An 18,586-nucleotide genomic window follows, 5' to 3' on the forward strand; every position below is an offset into this window, starting at 1 on the left:
TTTTGATATCACTATTTCATTTATAAGACTTTCCCTAAAGGAATGTCTCACACCTAGGTGTTCAGGAGTTTTCTCCTTAAAACAGTAGCTATTGGAAGCATTTTAATTACTCTTTTGATGTGACCCTTGATGGTCATGGGCTATTACCAATACGAACTCACTATGACAACAATGGAAAAATGATCATTCCACATGAGTGATAGCACAGGAAAAGAAGGTGAGGTTTCTGGTGTTTTTTTAACTGTTCTGGAAAGCAGCTATTCACCTGCCCATATGCAAATCTTCCACTGTTTCAGAGTGTGTTCAGACTGACTGTACTCTGCATAACACATAGCCCCATAATCACTAGCTTAGCTGCACACATTAGACTAAGATCTATTGTCACATTAATCACAGTGGTGCATTTTAAGTGTAAAAAAATACCCTACCCTACATATGAGACTGAGATGGCTGGACACAGTCAATTCATTCACAAAATACTTTGTGTAGTTGCTGTGTGGCTGCCAGGGAAAGGCTGACGGAATTCTGAGGACAGTCACTACTCACACCCCTTGAGGATGATCAGGATATTTTTTGGCTCAACTACTCCCTAACTAAGAGGATTTGAAGTGCCAAGGGAAGCATTCTTTCTAGAAGAGACACTGGTGTGAACCAAACGGAACCAGTTTAATTCCAAGGACAGTTCATCTGTCTCTGAACAGCTTAGCACAAAACATTGCCCTATGCTCAAGAACTAATACACAGTCACATCTGAGTTCAGAATTTGGGCAGTGAAATAGGCATTTGAAGTTGTTTGCAATGCCTCTCATAAAAACAGAGTAATGCTTGACTATCCTGTATCTCTTCTACAAGTGCTGTGGAGATATACTGGATCTAAATACAAATGGAGAGGCATAATGCTTCCACTCCTGCCGGAAAGAATTATTTTATTACTGATTATTTATATCAGGGATAGGTTTCAAGCCCGCTTTCCTTTTCAACCCAAAGGCAAATCTTAAAAGTAAAAAAATGAGCATAATAAGCCATGAGCTACCTGTTTCTATCAGAAATATTCTCAAATGTGTAAAGACATTTTAATTTTTCCACCGGATCTCTAACTCTAAAACTGCCTTAGACCTAGCTACCAAGTCAAAGAGTTACCATCTTCCTTACTGGAGCAATTGATAATACAAGGTAGATTACTTTCTCCAAAAGAAGCAGAAGAAATCTATTGCAGCAGAAGTACAAGAATGGAAAACATATAGGACAATCCTTTCTCCTTTTACATCACATTCAGTCATGCAATAGATTAACAATCCTTTCCTCAATCAATAAATTACCATACTATAACAGACAACCTAAAAAGAATTTTCAGACCTGCAACAAATATTTTAAAGTTCGGTTTTCAATTTGCAGATAACTGTCAGTAAGACAACGAAAGGTAAAAATATAATTGCAGCGTTATTAAACCATATCCATATATTTTCGGTGCAACTGAAGAATGAGCAGAATATTGGAAATAAAAGTACATTCAAAAATTGTATTAGTCTGACATGGGGTGAAGAATATGGCAGTATTGTAAGGCAGGTGCATTAGACTGTTCTCAGTCTATGCAGGAAAGACTGTCAGGCTAAGAATAATTTTCTACTGAGTTATATAACAGATTGCAACTCTAACAACCTATAGGTTTTATCATGTCATAACCTGTCAACTCAAGGTATGAAAAGATGCTGTCAAAATACTTTCTGAGCTGTAGTAGAGTTCAATAGCAAATAAAAGGAAAATATGCAGTTCTGACCCAATGACAAACACACTGGGGCAATTCAAATACTCAAGTCTGTTATTCCACTTCTGCACTTACAAATCATACTTTGGATGAATATTCAGATTACTCTGGTATGTTCTCCACACATGGGTATTTTCTGCACAGCAAGCCTCAGTGAAACCAAAAGCTCTTAATAATCCAATATGGTATGCTCTTCTTGTATGCAAGCTAAAATAACTTAAAACACCAAATGCTCTCAAATGCTGGAAATCTTACTTTATATGTATTTAATACACAACATAAGCTACAACAGTCAAAGCTGATATATATGTTTCTCACCCACACATTGTGGGACTTAGACCTAACTTCCAGTCGGATGGAAGTACTTGGTACCTAGTTAAAGCACAGATGTCACATACCCACCAAAGCTCAGCTAAATCCATCTGGGTAGGCATTTTTTTACCTTCTGTGAAGGTAGAGAAGGAAATTGCCTGACAAAAAAAATTGGGAAATATTAGAGACAGGCTACTGAGAGCAGATTGGCATGAAGAACCAGGTGAAAACTGGAAGGAGAGAATGTGCATGTGGGAAGAAGAGTCATGCAGCTGACATGCAGGAAGGGACCAGGCTGCACAATGGAGCCCAGAGGAACTGCAGCAGGTGGAAGGATTTAAATAGCACCCTGCTCCATCTGCTCCTAGGGACATTGCAGGAAGGGGATCTGCCCACGAAATACTCTTCTCTCTTATGCACATGCATATACACATGAAGGAGCACAGAGGCACAATGATGGGTGAGGTACCCCCAGTAACCCTGTCAGAAAGACGCTGCCTTGGTACCCCCAGGATGTCCCTGGGAAGAATCCACAACGGTGCTGAACATGATGAGTGAACAGAAGCCCCAAAGCACCTTGTGGACCTTGTGGAAGCACATCTTAACTTGGATGAGTGCGTTCATAGAACTTAACAACAAGAACAAGTGGTACTGAGGCACCTTCCCCACTAGACTATTGCAAAACCTGCAGATCTGGCTACTTTTATAAGGAAGAATCTGAGCTTTTAGAAAGGCACATGCAACAAACAGGAAGAGCTGGTGGCTGGAAAGAAGATTCAACTCAAAAGTAATTCCTAGGGAGGAGAAGTTCTGCCCAAGGAAACCAAACTGACAGCTTGTGATTACTTTCCATCCCACATTTCACCCCAACATTTCTACCACTCCCACTCTTTGCAACAGAACATGAGTTATCTGAGCTGAGAAGCACTCTGAATGATGGCACTAATGAGAATTCATGATTGAATTCATGGTAGAATCTGAGCGAGAGCTGAGAAAATAGCCTCTTCGCTTCTATGGATATATAGCAACCTCGGGATAAGCAGCTAAGGAGCAAACGGGTTTATTTGTCTTAATGTCCTGTCTCATTCTAATTACAATGAACCTATTTTATGAACCAATTACAATATTAAAATAATGATGTTAAAATAATAATCATGTATGCAAGAAAAAAAACCCCGTATTTTAAGATACAAATCGCAGACCTTGATCACTGCAATTACAGCACTCAGGCACCTATACCAATCATTATTAATGTAAATATTTACAATTAATATTAATGTAAAATTATTAATATTCTGTAATACCCAGAAGACATGAAAGAATATTAAAAAATAAAGAAGCTTGAGAATAAAGGCAATGGCTAAACTAAACAGTGTCAGGCCACAGACTCAACCACCGGCCTGCAATCATCTACTGTGTTTGTTTTCTTCTCCCTGGGTGGCCATGCAATGCCCCAGGAGACAGCCTAAGCCAGCGACAGTTTCTAAAATTCAGCAAAACGCAGGCCACCCTCAGTCAGTGGAAAAGGGTTTAGGTACAGGGGTATGCGCCATATTGCATTATTTGTCCTTAGAACTAAGGAATTGACCCATTTTTTTTATGAGTTAGACAAAATTGCAGAAGACAGTGATGCAATAATTAAGTCATGCCTAATGTAAGGGTTTCCAGTATGTACTTCACAGATACTGGTTTCTATGTATCACTATGCTGCCTTTCACTTCTACTCACCCCGTGTGCCATGGGGTAGTGGAAGTCCATGGTAGATATGGACTGCCATGTAGAGCATCCATAAAACACGGATTCTAAAGTAAATAAAATTATCTCTGCAAACATTTTCAAGAAATGTAGGGTCAGACCTCACATTTGAAGTTCAACAGATACCTTCACATTGTTAGATTTGCCAAAAAAATGTGTACAATAACATCTGGGGTGCAAATCATATGTGCCATGGAGCTGGGTAAAGGAAAAAGAAAACCTGATGCTTTCTCCTACTTCACATATCATCCTGTCATAAAAAAGACTAAAAAAAACACTAACTAATCCACAGTTACCTTCTGAGCTAGTACTTTCCGAGTACTTCCTTTCTTTCTACCCTCAGAGCTCTGTTTAAAGCCCTAACACTAAATTCCGAGGGAAAATAGGGCTAACATGTAAACTCTATGTATTTAAAGTCCTTGAATTCATCCCCATCTTTATAGAAAATTACCTCAATTAATTTTTGTTGAAGAATGACTTCTAGACGGGCTTCACTGATACTTGGCATCACTGTGGCTATGAAACCTGAAGTGAGAAATTTTTTTATACACTTTCTGAAGCCAAACGGGAAAAAAATATTTAAATGCCTAATTCCCATTTAGACAGACAAATGCTTATTGTTTTGCTGCAAAATAGATAGATCTTATTCTAATTTTTTCTACCAGCCTGCTGAACTATACTTCAGTATGCTGATGTGTTTCTTATTTTACCTATTAAAAAAAAAAATGTAGTGATCTGGCTTTCAAATTAACAAAAAAAAAGATTTTGTCTTACTTCTCCATTTCACACCAAAAGTCCTTGTTCAATAAACAGATCAACTGAGCTGTATTCTATCAGATCTAAAATAACTGGTTCTGCCAGATTCATCTTGCATTTACAAAACACAGAACACTCTGTAAGCTCTCTCTAGATATAAACTTTTAGTAGTTGCTATAAATTAAAACTGAAAATCCTTTTTATAGCTAAATATTTATTTTTGAAAGCATTACCACAAATGTCAGAAACAACGTAATTACAACAATAATCTTGTTACAGAAACACTTTATGACTTGAACAATTTGGTTCAAACTTTCCAAAATGCATACCACTCAGCTCCTTTGTGCTTCGCTCTATCAGAGTAGGACTGTATTTTATTTATGTGAGGCACCATTGAGGGAATATGTTAAGACTATATTTTTTTTAATCCTGAGACCAGTTAAACTCGCTCAGATCCTATTCCATTGTTACTTTTTAATGCAAAACCCTTTAATATTTTGCCTTTCTGTTGTGAAAAATGGACATTGTTCTGTAAGGAAATATGCCTGCCAAAAATTATAGAAGTTAATGATATGTGGGGTTTTTCCTTTTTAATCAAAGGCAGAGTGTCACTTTTATTAATAACTTTCTGTAGGAAATATTTTTTCCAGAAATCTGAAGGTTCTCATGACTAACTTGAAACTGAGAAATAGTTTCATTTTCTGAGTATGTCAGAGGAGCCTCTATTCTCTTTGACATCCGTGCAAACTAGGATTACCTCCAAATGGACAACCTCAGGGGCTGAGTAAAAAAATATTCCATACTACATTGAAAAATGAACTCCGAGGGAGTACAATGAACATCAGAAGTGTAGAATATTCATTCCCCTCATGAAGAAAAGGTTCCCTTTTGATGTAAGATAAGCCAGCATAACAACAGTACGTTGTGTGAAATTTTCAGGAACATGTTCTATACAGTGGGTGGCTACTGCACTTTTGATGTCTGGGGTGGCTTTGGGATGCAGCATTCAAAAGAGCTGTCAGCTGAAAGTGGATGCAGCTGGAGAAAGTTGGAATCTGAACCTAGGAATGGTGTGGGCGGGCTGCAAATTACAATGAAGGCCTACACAGTGTACAAGCTTTTTGCTGCCTGAACCAATAAAAGTCATGGTAGCCAAAGTTAAAAAAAAAAAACAAAACAAAACAAAAATACCACAAAAAATAAAAATAAAATAAATAAAATATAAATTTTTTTTAATAATTGTTTTTGTTTCAGTGGTATATAATGCCACTACCTAAAATGGGAGCAGTGATGAAAGGCAGCAGCACACTTCTCACTGCTGACCAGGGCTCAGAGCCAGTGACTGCATCAAAAAGGGTCCACAGCTTCCAGCAGCCAAATCACTGAGCAGTCCTAACCAACAATCCCTAACAGAGTGTTCTCTGGCAGGATGGTGACAGGCTTCTGGCTAGACTGACTCACATTCTCCCAGCACCTATATTAGCAGACAATTATCTGACATTTAGGAACAGACATATATATTTATAAACCAGAGTCTCTGCTTGAACCCTATCAGAGCCAGGATTCATTTCTTAAAGGGAAGCATTAAAAAAATACTTTAAAAAGGAATTGTATGCTGTTACCTTCTTATCTGACATGCTACAGTTATAAAAAATTGTCTCAACCTCTTTTACAGGATTTGCATGTTACTAGCATATTACAAAGCTGGTATACTGATGCCCAAATCCCTTGTATTTTTTTAAGTTTGCCATGCACCTTGCTGCTCTCCTTTGGCCGACATGTGGATCTTCCTGCACACTGGTGTTTTTCAGATTCTATTAACATGACATAATTTATTCCAGTAAAGTTTTAATTTTAGCTCACTGTGTAACCAGAGTGTATCATTTTAATTATTGTAATCTCTAACTCAGGCCTTTAAATACCACTCAACACAGAACTGTATGTTCTGTTTAAAAAACTAAATAGAACATTCAGAGAAAGGTATGTTTGGTACATTTAGGACTAAATGATGTATTTTGGTTTTACCTGGCAGAGCTCAATGTCCTTATACTTGTGTTATAAACGAATAAAGAATTTCACTTTCTAAAGGAAAAGAGTGCACTTGAAGCAGAGGATTCAGTACCATCCTGCAGAGGGTTTATTTTTGTAATACAAAGAAATTGTTTGTGTACTCTTCTACAAAGCATGAACATGTTCTGCTAGTGATTAGGAAAAAGAATACATATTGTTCAGAAAAATAAATGATGCATATAGATTTTCTAACATGAAACTGCAGCATCACATTAGAGACCAGAATTCATTTGTGTATGTCAGAAACTTACGTCTTGTAATGAAACCAATGATGTGTGCAGCTAAAAGCAAAACTAAAAACCGATCAAGATAATGTCTGTTTCTGGCATGCATTTCCTTCCCAAAACTAAATGAACTTCCATGCTATGGAAGCAGATTAAATATGCTACATGCTTGTAACTCAGTATGCTCTGAGGATCACATTTCTACCTATTTAGCTTGTTTAGGAAGCTCCTTGTTTAACAACATACAAAGAGGTGTTTCCAAAATGTGTGTTTTATTTGTCAAAACTTAGCTTGGGACTCACACAACATATATTTTGCATTAGGAAACCAACCAGTTTTGTATACTGTTGGTTACGTATTTGTGCCAACAGTTAACCAAAAGGATTTTGGGAAGAGAAGTTACATCTGCTAAAATTGAATATACATATGTATTTGTATGGTAACCCACAAAATATTTCTGTGGCTAGCTTCACCATTATTATTTTGTACAGTATTTTAAATTATTTACTTATAATAGAATGATCTTGTGCTTTTGCTGGCATGCTAGGATCTCCAGCCCTGCTTATTTAACCTTACCTCCACAGGGTTGTTTACACTTTCCGAACCTGATTTCAATTTACTTTAATTTTCTCAGAGACTTTTGTATTTACAAAAGCTGAGCATCTAGTGACCTCTCTATTTCTGACATTTCCTTTACTCTCCACTATGAAAAAGAACAAAAACCCCAGTGTCCCATTTCTGTTCCAAAAAAACTAAACTGCTTCCTTCAGTGGGTTGGTCTTTGCAATTGAAAATGGCAACCAGATGTTTACAGAACACACAAGATATTTTCCTTGGGGCCTTTAGTCTTTATAATTGTTTGCTAAAGTTAGTTGGATTTCATGGAAACTTGTCTGAGGCTGAAACAAACAGCAAGTAGGGGCTCCTCCCAACTATATTATGAAAAATAAAAAAAAATTTTTTAAAAAAGAGTTAAAACTAATGTTTCCTGCTCTTGTTGATGTATTTCTAACTACATAGAAAACCATTCACTAAGGGATAAAATTTGGTTCTCTTAGTACTTATTTTACATGCCATCCCATGACAAACATCCCTATTTCACAATACACTATTTGCTTTCTACTTTCTCAAGTTCAGCTAGCTATTATCTAAGCATGACTGATTTTTGTTCCCTTCCCTTTTCCCCACTCCCATCAAGAATATATTCTCATAAATTCTGAGGGTTTTGAGAATATTTTGCATTTAAGAAGATGCTGTAAACTACATATTGTTTGTCCCTCCAAGACCTGAGTCACCACAGCAAATTAATATCTGAAATCTCTCCATCTTCTTTAGAAAACACCATTTTCCCTTTTCAGTTTTTTGTCTGCCTGATTTTCTCAAGGCTAGTCATGTACTCCAAGAAGTCTGTGAGACCATCTTGTTAACCCAACAGGGGACCCACTACACCCAATAAAATCTCTTTACCTGATATTTCAAGACATCTAAGATTGAATGCTTCACAGCTCCAGGAAATCCATTTGATTACTTCACTAGCTTTACTCCCAAAAACAGATTTCCTAATAACAACTTTGTTGTAGTGCATCATGCCCTGATTACTACAGGCATGATGAACAGATTGTTCTTTTTTTCCTTGGCAGCAGAATTTATTAACACTTTGTGTCAACAAGCACCTCTGTTCACCCAAACATACCAGTCTTCACACTCATTGAAGAAAGAGCACCACTGTGTCCTCCTGTCTCTATCACCTTCTCTCATTTTCACTAATTTTGCTGATATGGTATGTCTTGGAAAATGAAAAACGGATGTCTGACAGTCACCAGCTGTGGCCCCGGGGGCCTCCAAAACCTACGGCTGTAGTTTATTCTCTAGACTAATTAGCAGCTCTGAGGAAACTGTTACTGGCTGCACTAACGAAGGAACACTTCTGCAAGTTCCTACCTTGCTGCTGGCCAGATGTCAGCAATTAAGCTGAAACGTTTCCTATTTAGCCTCTGGTCAAAAGTATGAACAGTGTGAGGTGATACAATATGCTAAAGGAATAACACAAAGATATACAGCAAAGAGCATTCATTTCAACCTAGTTCTGACTGTAACTCATAAAGTTTCTATTCCATTTTTTCCATCTCAAACTGATGTGGCAACAATTTCTGGCCTTGTAATTCCAACTGTGAAGCAAAGTGAACTGAGTAATTTTCTCCCATGAAAAATGTAAATTTTCTTTTAAAAGTCATTTTTCCAAAGGATACCTAACAAACCTAAATGAAAAACTGACTTGGAAAATTGCTTTTGGGGAATATCAAATGAGAATTTTCTTTTGTCTGTCCCCAGCTGCTTCTTCAGTCACGCACTATAAAGACAGACAGAAAACTTTGCAGCTAGCATCACTCCACATCTGTGAACACCTCTGTGTGCTCCTACAGCCTCATGTTCCCTGACATTCCCCAAGCACAAGCTTTTACAGGGAGTGAGCACCACTGGGTAAAAAGAAGCAACAGAACTCTCTCTACAGAGAACCAAGAGGGGGACAGCAGAGGCCTTATCTTCTGTATAATACAATTATCAAACTACCATTTTACAGCAAAATGAGTTATGCCTGAATATATTCAGGTGGCTTTATACATATATACAGATATACAGAAGTAGTGCCACTTTAAATATAAGACAGATCTCTTGACCCAAGCACATAAAGAGAAAGGCCAAGATTTGCTCAGATTTGCTCCCACGGGTCTGTTGCTCAATCATCCCTTCCTGTTCCTGGTGCACCTCCACCCAAGCACCACTCCCACATCTGCAAAAAGCCAGATCATTCTCATAGTTAGTTGCTGGAACCAGGGCCTAGTTTACACATCCAAGAATTTTAAAAGAGCATGGTCTTAAAATGTCAGAAAACAGAACAGAATTCAGTATATATTGAAAATGTCAGAAAAGAGGAAATAACTAGAGATCTAAAATTCTTTGCAATGTATGTAAATTTAAGTATATATCCAGTATATGTATCCCTACTTAAGAATGTCAGGAAAATTAATAGGACATGAAAATGGTACTGATTTCTGTGGAAATTGACAGAAAAGCTAAATATTGACCGAAGTTAAGATGGGTTTAATACTTACCTTATGGAACAATAAATCACACAAAAAAATCCCAACCCAAATAAATATTTGTACTGTAGTGATCTTTCTAATGGCATGGCTAAAATTTAATCTTCAATGGATGTCACTCAAAATGCAAAAAGAAGCAATAATAAAGTTTAAATACTTAACTGCAGAATTCTAAAAATAGGAAATCATCATGTGAAAGCAATACTATGAAAATGGTTTATGATTCTTTTCTTAAAGTCCCTCATTGCAGTTGCAAAAGCTTCCACTAAATTCCTAACACCTTAAGGTAGTAGTGAGAATATAATGTTACACTGCACTCAGTTTGTCCAGAGCCTTAATACATGTGCTTTTTTCCATGGCCAAACTGACAGGCTACCATTGAGCTTATGCACAATCTTTTCCATTCCAAGAGCTAGTGGTAATGACAGAATTTTGCATGTTATTGGAGAATTAATTAAAATTGGCCAGTCAGATCTGTAACATACAACTGCACACATTTCTTGGAGCCTGAAGTTTGCTGAGATTTGCTTAACTATTATTAAAGGTGAAGAATTGAGAAATGAAGGAAATGCCTATTTTGGGTGGGTCACCAAAGACTGATGAGGCATGCACATTCAGTAAAAGACAGAAAAACATGATTCTGTAAGGAAAGCTGTAAGTAGTTTATTTAACTTTGAGGATGTCATCTGGGCAAAATATGGAATTCAGGAAAGATTCAGGCAGCAGACAGTAACTAGGACATCATTTTTGGAGGGCAAAAATGGCAATTAGCAAAACAAATTTCTGAGATAAAACCTTCCTTTTAAAAAATGTGAAAATGTTGGCAGGGTAGCACAGAATCATAGGGACATACACAACCTGTTAATCTTTTCTATGGTAACAGAGATGAGAGCTTCTCAGACTGGAAGAACAGGGAAGAAGGCAGAAGACACTGGAAAATATTTGGCAAGTTCCTCTGTGGTATTTGCCACTCTGGAAGGATCTAAGGGGGCTCTGAAGCCAGGTGGCTCAACCCACTCATCTCTGACAGAGCAACACAGCTCTGTCCTGGGCTGAGGCAAGGAAGCCTGGAGATCTGTACTGCTCAGTATGGCAAATCTCCCCTGAGAAATCCTGGAAGTGAAGGGCTTTCTGACTCCTCCTGACCCCTTTGAGATTGTGACAGCAATTTCAGCACCTTCCAAGTCTGTGGAAAAGGCATGTCTTTTTTCCAGAGGAGAGGCAGACTTTCACATTTTATAAAGGAAGGAAGGAAGGAAGGAAGGAAGGAAGGAAGGAAGGAAGGAAGGAAGGAAGGAAGGAAGGAAGGAAGGAAGGAAGGAAGGAAGGAAGGAAGGAAGGAAGGAAGGAAGGAAGGAAGGAAGGAAGGAAGGAAGGAAGGAAGGAAGGAAGGAAGGGCCATTTGTAGATGTACTGGCCAATACGACCAGACACCTTTCTTATCATCTGTTATGATGAGCTGTTTGCTCAGCAGCAACTTCTTTTGAACTGCTTACTTCAAAATGGATTTACCACAGATATTTACTGGAGATACTGACCATAATGACCAAACAGATTTCCCTAGGTGGTAATCTCTGAAAAATCTGACTATTCCATCATGTGCTACTAATCCAATTCTAATACAGTTCCACCTCTCTATCTCCATCCCAGCAGCAGACTAAGAGATGTTAAATTCACAGCAAACAGGCTCATTTAGGGTTACTGTGAAAGGAAGTCTCAAAGAGCTCAGAGCAGGCACAGGTATCATCAGTCCATGGACTTTTCCCTCCATGTGGGTTTTATTGCTAAGGAATGGTGAAAGAAATACAACTACTTTTTATTCAAGCAAACCTGCTTGAGAATTTACTGACAAAGCCATTTTTCAGTGAAAAAAATTAGGGTTTGAATAATTTATGCTTTACTGCAGAACACATCTGTACGGATTTTTCATAGTAAACCCATAAACCACAGTCTCTTTGCCATGATTTAAAAAAAAAATTCCTTTTTAGACAACTTTTTCCTTTTTAGTTACCAAAACTCAAAATGGTTTTTATTGGTTTGTGAGAAGTGAAAAATTTCCACTGAAGAAAACTATTCTTCTGATATTTTTCTCTGACAGCAATGAACTCAACCCAGTGCTGTAGTCCAGGTGTTGAGGATCTTTCTGGAAGATCAGTGTGCAGAGCTGTCACATTTGGGTTTCAAACAGCAGCAAAAATGGTCCCAAAATTCTTAGCAGGCCAGCACACACACACAAAAAAAGTTAGGACTGTTTTGTGGTGAATTTTTTTCCATATATGACTTCAGCTAGAGTCTTGGCTCTCAGCCATTCAAAACAAAAAAAGAAATCCTTTCAAATTTAGAGTGAACTTTGAAAAATACGCGAGTAATAAAGACTGCACACAAATAAAAGCACCTGATAGAACTGCTAAATAATACCAAGTAAAAAGAAATTATTCTTTTTGTAGATTTTTCACAGCACTCATGCTCTGTGTTTTGCAGCTCATTATCTATATATTTTTAATTGAGGCCTAAAGGAGCATATTTTTAATAACTTATAATGCTCCTATTAGAAAAATATTATGCCAAAGAATAGCTCAAAATGCCCTTCTCCAAAATAAGGAATTCTATCCCATCCAGCAGAGTAACCCCATCATCTACTGGGGGAGAAAATTAACATTGAATGTAATTTGCTTAGCTGTAAGAGAAGATCATTAGCTTGGTATGTAGACATGCTCTATTACTTACTTCTTCTTGTTTTTAAAACATAACCTTACAGCTAGACACTTACATAACAGAGAATAGTTAAAAGCAGATTTATGATGCCATGAAATGGAATTAGTAGGGTCTTACTCTTTGCCTTAAGTTGGCAGGCATTTCACTTTTTTACATAATCCAACATCTGCTGGAAGATGTAGGATGTTCCTGGAAAATATCTGACCCTTTTATTAATTTTTTTTATTATTGCTGGAAAAGTACTACAGGAAGTACTGATTCTAGCCTGTAAAGTATAAATATCCACAGTTAAGCTCATGTCTGCAGAAGCAAGTTTTGGAGTGTAAAATCTGTACAGGAGAACTTCAATCTGAACTCAGCACTGTAGGAAAATCTAGTACAGTCCTTTTTTTGTTGGTTTGTTTTTTGGTTCTTTAATTTTTTTTAATAAATTGCAACTGAAATTGGTATACCCACTTCCTTGACCATTTGAAAAAAATAGTATTTCACAGAGATGGTGCACATGGTCCCCGGAGATACCAGCTTATCTCTGCAGCCCTTCTGACATTAGCAAAGCCTGCAGACCTGGTGTGTCTTGTCACTCTGAGATGGAAAGTACTCAAGGCAAGGACTGGCTAAAAGGTGACTATAAAACTAGATTAAAGTAAGAGTGACATGAAGACAATTTACATCTTGGTATAGCCTGCCAAAGAAAACCACATGCACCTCATTTTCAAGAGAGTTTCTTACAGAAACGTGAAATTAGTGATGGAATTTTGAGCAACCTCAAGCATGCTAATTATAGTTTTCATCTATGAAATTATCTCATTTGGTTAAAGATCAAAGCAAACCTGAGCTCTCTTGTAGCTCCAGAAGTGTATTGTAAGCCTGGGTGATGCAAAAAGTACTCCCTTTAGCAAGAGCAATATCTAACTATTTTTCTTCCGACAGAATAGTAACCTGTGTATTTTTTTCAAAGCCTTCCATTTCCTGAATTGACTTCCAAGACCAAAATGGCATCACAGTTTCAGTCCATACCTCTGAAGCGTCCAAGAACACTCAAACATGGTCATCACATATCTAACTGGTACCCAAGCTTCTCTATCAAGTACAGTGTAACTCTGCAAAATAAAGCTACAGTGCAAGAGATCAGGATTCTTCAGTAGTTCTGCTTGAAGTGTGGATCAAATTTCAAGAGGAACTGAGAACCAACAGTAATCTATCCCAGATTCAGCAGCAAGTGGAAAACATACTTGTCCTATATTGTGTTCTTTAACAAGATTACAGAACAGTAAAAACATTACTAGAGGAAAAAAATAACCTTCACACATACGAGTTTTCTTTAGGAGAGAAAATTATAAAGGAAACAAATGTAGCAGGTATGTGTTTTGTTATGAAGCATTCTATTGAAAATCCCTCAGTTGTACGGATGAAGTTGGTACGAGAAGTTATCAGGAACCAAACTGATCTGATTTATTTGTCAAGACTATGATAAACTACTTTGCTGCATTTTTCTTTTACAGAAGGATATAGCTTATGGAAGAATCACCTAAATGTGGAAAATTATCCACACAGCTGAGAAGGGCTAGAATTTGGCTTCTGTCCTTACTTTTATCAGAGTTTATACACTTTATGTTTGTGGAAGAACACTGGATCAATTCTACATTTAGTGATCACAGTTAATAATTAACAAATTAACTAACTCCAATTATTCTTACTGTGATAAGGGCCCTTGTGCCTCAGATCTTCCACCAGTCTCCTGTTTTCAAGGACTGTGACTGTATATCCATGTTTTGTCAGGATACGCTGACAGAGCTGACGGTCAATTTCATGGTGAGCAGGAGGTGCATAAAGAACTGCTCTTCTCGTGTGGCTTCCAAAGTACTGGAGAATGGAGGCATCAATCTACAGCAAACAGTGCAAAGACAACAGTTGTAAGATAGAAAATTCGTCAGCAGTATAAAATGCAGTTGTTTTTCACAAAAAGAAGCTAGCAACTTACTGTGTCAACAGTGAAAACAGTTCTAGTATCATTAAGAATTCTCTTTATATCAGGGACTTCGGACCACATATTGTATCGTGTCTGCCTCTCCATTTTTTCTATCTTCATTTTGAACTGACACTATAAAGGTTCAAAAGCCCTGGTTAGCGCTCAAGGATCTTTAAACCATGTTCTTCCCTTTGTGGAAACAACCTTTCCTGAAATCTGGGCTGCTCTGGTGAGCTGGTAACAGTAATTGCCATCTGACTTTGACTGTGGCTGCAGTCACCTAACCAGAGAGGCCTTGGTAGGTCCTACATGAACTGTTCCAAGGAATGCAGGTCCTATGCACCCGGTAAGTGCAGGAATCTGAGTTGTGCTACGCAGCATTATTAAGAAAAGTAAGAAGAGTACTGGAATAAAATCACACAGGAATCCTAAACAGAACTAGAGATTACTGTGCTCCAGAAAGTTAAATGTAACCTTGTCAGTCCTTTATTGCCATATTAGTCCAACACAATGTAGCCAATAGGAGGACTGGCAGAGAGACTTGTATATAAGAGCAAGTCGAAAGGTATCTGATGCCTCCAATGAATCCCAAGGTACAGCTGGATTATCTATCACTTACTGTCTTCCCATATAGTGCCTAGGGACAATGGCTTCTAGGGAAAACCCTTCCTCCATATCTACTCTGGGGTATAAGCTTCTTGAAAGAAAAAAATGGAAAAGAGACACCGCAAACACACAGTTATAGTGCAAACATAACATTAATTTCTGAAAAGGGCAAATCACTGGGCCATTGCCATCTCATCTTTGGGCAAGTGGGATATCATTTTATGTCTTAAATAAATGCGGTGGGTTAGCCCTGCCTGGAAGCCAGGTGCCCACCAAAGCCACCCTACCACTCCCCTTTCCAACTGGACAGAGGGAAAAATACAATGAAAGTCTTGTGGGTAGAGATCAGAATAGAGAGAGATCATTCATTGATTACTGTCTGGCAAAACAGAGGCATCTTGGGGGAACTGATTTGTTTGATAACAAGTGGAATTAGAGTGAGAATCAGAAATAAAACATAATCTCAATTCACCTTTCCCCCACCTGTCCCTTCTTCCCAGGTTCAACTTCCCTCCCAAATTCTCTACCTCTCCCTCAGTGGAGAAGGGGGGCTGGGACTGGGGGCTTGATCAGTTCATCAGACATTATCTCTGCTGCTCCTTCCTCCTCAGTGGGAGGACTCCTCACACTCTTCCCCTGCTTCATTGTGGGGTTTCTCCCATTGGAGACAGTCCTTCATGAACTTCTCCAACATGAGTTCTTCCTCCAGGTTGCAATTCTTCAAACTCTTCCAGCGTGGGCTTCTTCCACAGGGGCAAGTCCTTTAGGAACAGACTGCTCCAGCATGGGTACTCCATGGCCTGCTAGTGGATCTCTACTCCACTGTGTGGACTGCAGGGAGCCTGCCCCATCACAGTCTTCATCACATTCTGCAGGCAATCTCTGCTCTGGTGCCTGAAGCACTCTTCCCCTCTTCCTTCACTGATCTGGTGGCTGCAGAGTTGCTCCTCTCATACTCACTCCTCTCTCTGGTTGCAGTTTCACAGTTGCTTTTTTTCCCTTTTTTAAATCTGTTATTCCTGAGTTGCTGCCAGAATCACTGATGGGCTCAGGCTTGGCCAGTGGCAGGTCTGTCTTGGAACTGGCTGGCATTGACTCTGTGGGACACAAGGGAAGCTTCTGGCAGCTTCTCACAGAAGCCATCCTGGTAGCCCCCCACTACCAAAACCTTGCTGTTCAAGCCCCAATAAAATAAAGCACAAAAACAGAATGCTCCGTGTGGGAATTAGGATACTACTATCTGCAACCGTCTAGCTGTTCTTTTGCAATAAAAACACCACTAAAAACCAAGACTTTATTTTGGTGAAAGATATTCGTCTTTAGGACTGAAATATACCAGCAGGCATTAAATTCAGTATAGTAATTTAGTTCTTTGCAAGTTTGTGAATTTCAACCTGACAGTTGTCCGCAGTTTAAAAACTAAGTTATTACATAACTTCTAATTTTAGTAAGCTTATCACTGGAGATAGGAAGCACTACACAAACAAGTCACCACTATTTTTTTGCACAGTAGACTAGACTGAAAAGACACAGATGCTTTGATACATATAAATATCATTCAAAATGTGTCCAGTTGTTTATAGGCCTGGGATCCAGTGCTAAAATCACTCTTCTCAGCAGCGTATTCCCTGAATGTGGGATGCTGCTTTACATTGTGATTGGCTGAAGTGTAAGCTTTTCTGCAGCAGTAAGGAGAACAAACTATTTCAGAGCTTCTAACACCCAATGCTCTTTTGCTCCAGAGCAGTCATTACCCATGTAAAGCATCAGCATTACTGATGAAGGGAAAAAATGAAAAAAAAAAAGTCAATACAGCACTCTCAGAGTCTTCCACATTTGCTAAAGGTGCAACACAAAACTAGTTTAGAAACTGATATATTCAAGTAAAGGTTGATCACTTGCTGGCAGGAGTAAGCACACATAGCACAGGGCAAAGTCATCAAAACTGTGTTAGGTCACAGTGTTTGACGGCGGTCCTGACATCCCAGAATTTTAAAAACACATTAATCAGGTGGCAAGCACAGTGTTAGTGTCTCAGGTGGCCCTTGCCCACCACAGAGATGTCACTCTTGTCCCCTTTTGCCTTTGCCCCCCTTCCTCTCCCCTTATCTTTCTCTATTTCCTGTTCTCTTGCAGCGCCAGCATCTACTGGCAGCCCTTCCTCTCCATTTCCCTCCCTCCCTCCCTGTTCCTAAATCCAGCCCTTATCCCAGCCCCCCTCTTGTGTTCTCTCTCCCTTCTCTTCCAGGCATTCCAGGCAAATTACTTCCTACTTTCCATTTCACTTGCATCGTGGAAGAAACCCAGAAGATAGAGACACCTCTTGCTTTATTTTGCAAGAAAATTCCATTTTCCCATCCCACGTGTGCTGCAGGGGCCAGCGCTGCAGGGTGAACTGAGGACACGAGAGGAGTACAGAGGGGCTGCAGACCAGGACACGTCCCTGTTCCTGTTCCACTTTTGCTGGCGATTATGGCTTCTCCCGCTCCCCTCCCTCCCAGCGCGGCCTGGGGCGAGGGTCCTGCTTCGGATGTGGCAGCACTTTGTGTGCCCCCTCCTCACCAACAATCTCCACACTTCTATTATGCCACGAAAACACACTTTTCTTCGTGGAAGCAAAGCCTCCTGCAGTGCCACCTCTAAAGTATTTTACTTCAAAAACGAAGGGGTCCCGCCTCAAGCAGCCGGCAGTGGCCCCATTCCCCCGCGGTCAGTATTCCAGGGTCAGCATTCCAGGGCTCCCCGCTCACACATCTGCTCCGACAGGCCTCGGCCCCGGCGTCCCGCGGGCCCGAGGGACGAGGCACAAGGCACAGGAACCAACCAGCCCCGAGGCGTCCCCAGGGGCTCAGCCCGCCTGCCTGCAGCGGGATGTGCCGGGGAACATCTCGCCTCGGCGTCGGCCTTGATGCGGAAGGCATCTTCCTCGGGTCTCTGGGGAAGGAAGGGCTGCAGTGTTTACAACGCTCGGGTTTGGCAGTGACAAATATTCAACACAACATTGATAGCAGCATAGGAGAAAGAAAAAAAAAAAAGAAGGGGGGGGGGGGGGGGGAAGTGTTCAGGCAGTGGCAGTGACCTGGGTCACTTCCACAAAACACAAAAAACCACAAAGGAAATGTCCCCCAGCGGCTCCACGGGGCCCACGCAGCGCCCCGCTCCCGCCGGGCGCCGTGCCCGGGATGGGTGATCAGAGCGCTGGGGACAGCCCCCACGGACAGCACAGCACCATTTCTGCTGGGGGCTGCTCTCGGGACACTCGCTCCGGAGACAGGCGAAGGCGCTGAGGCTGCCGCAGCCCGAAGCCTGCAGC

General features: G+C 39.8%; 1 protein-coding gene across 1 annotated transcript in view; it reads right to left on the reverse strand.

Moving 5' to 3' along the window:
* The window catches only part of CPED1 (cadherin like and PC-esterase domain containing 1), a 141,720-nt gene that overhangs the window by 114,675 nt on the left and 8,459 nt on the right, over window positions 1-18,586 (reverse strand). The window contains exon 2 of the mRNA XM_062491067.1: window positions 14,396-14,582. Within this exon, the coding sequence (XP_062347051.1) occupies window positions 14,396-14,582 (187 nt within the window). The remainder of the gene's footprint in view (window positions 1-14,395; window positions 14,583-18,586) is intronic.

The sequence above is a fragment of the Cinclus cinclus genome, chromosome 4 (assembly GCF_963662255.1).
Source record: "Cinclus cinclus chromosome 4, bCinCin1.1, whole genome shotgun sequence".
NCBI lineage: Eukaryota > Metazoa > Chordata > Aves > Passeriformes > Cinclidae > Cinclus > Cinclus cinclus.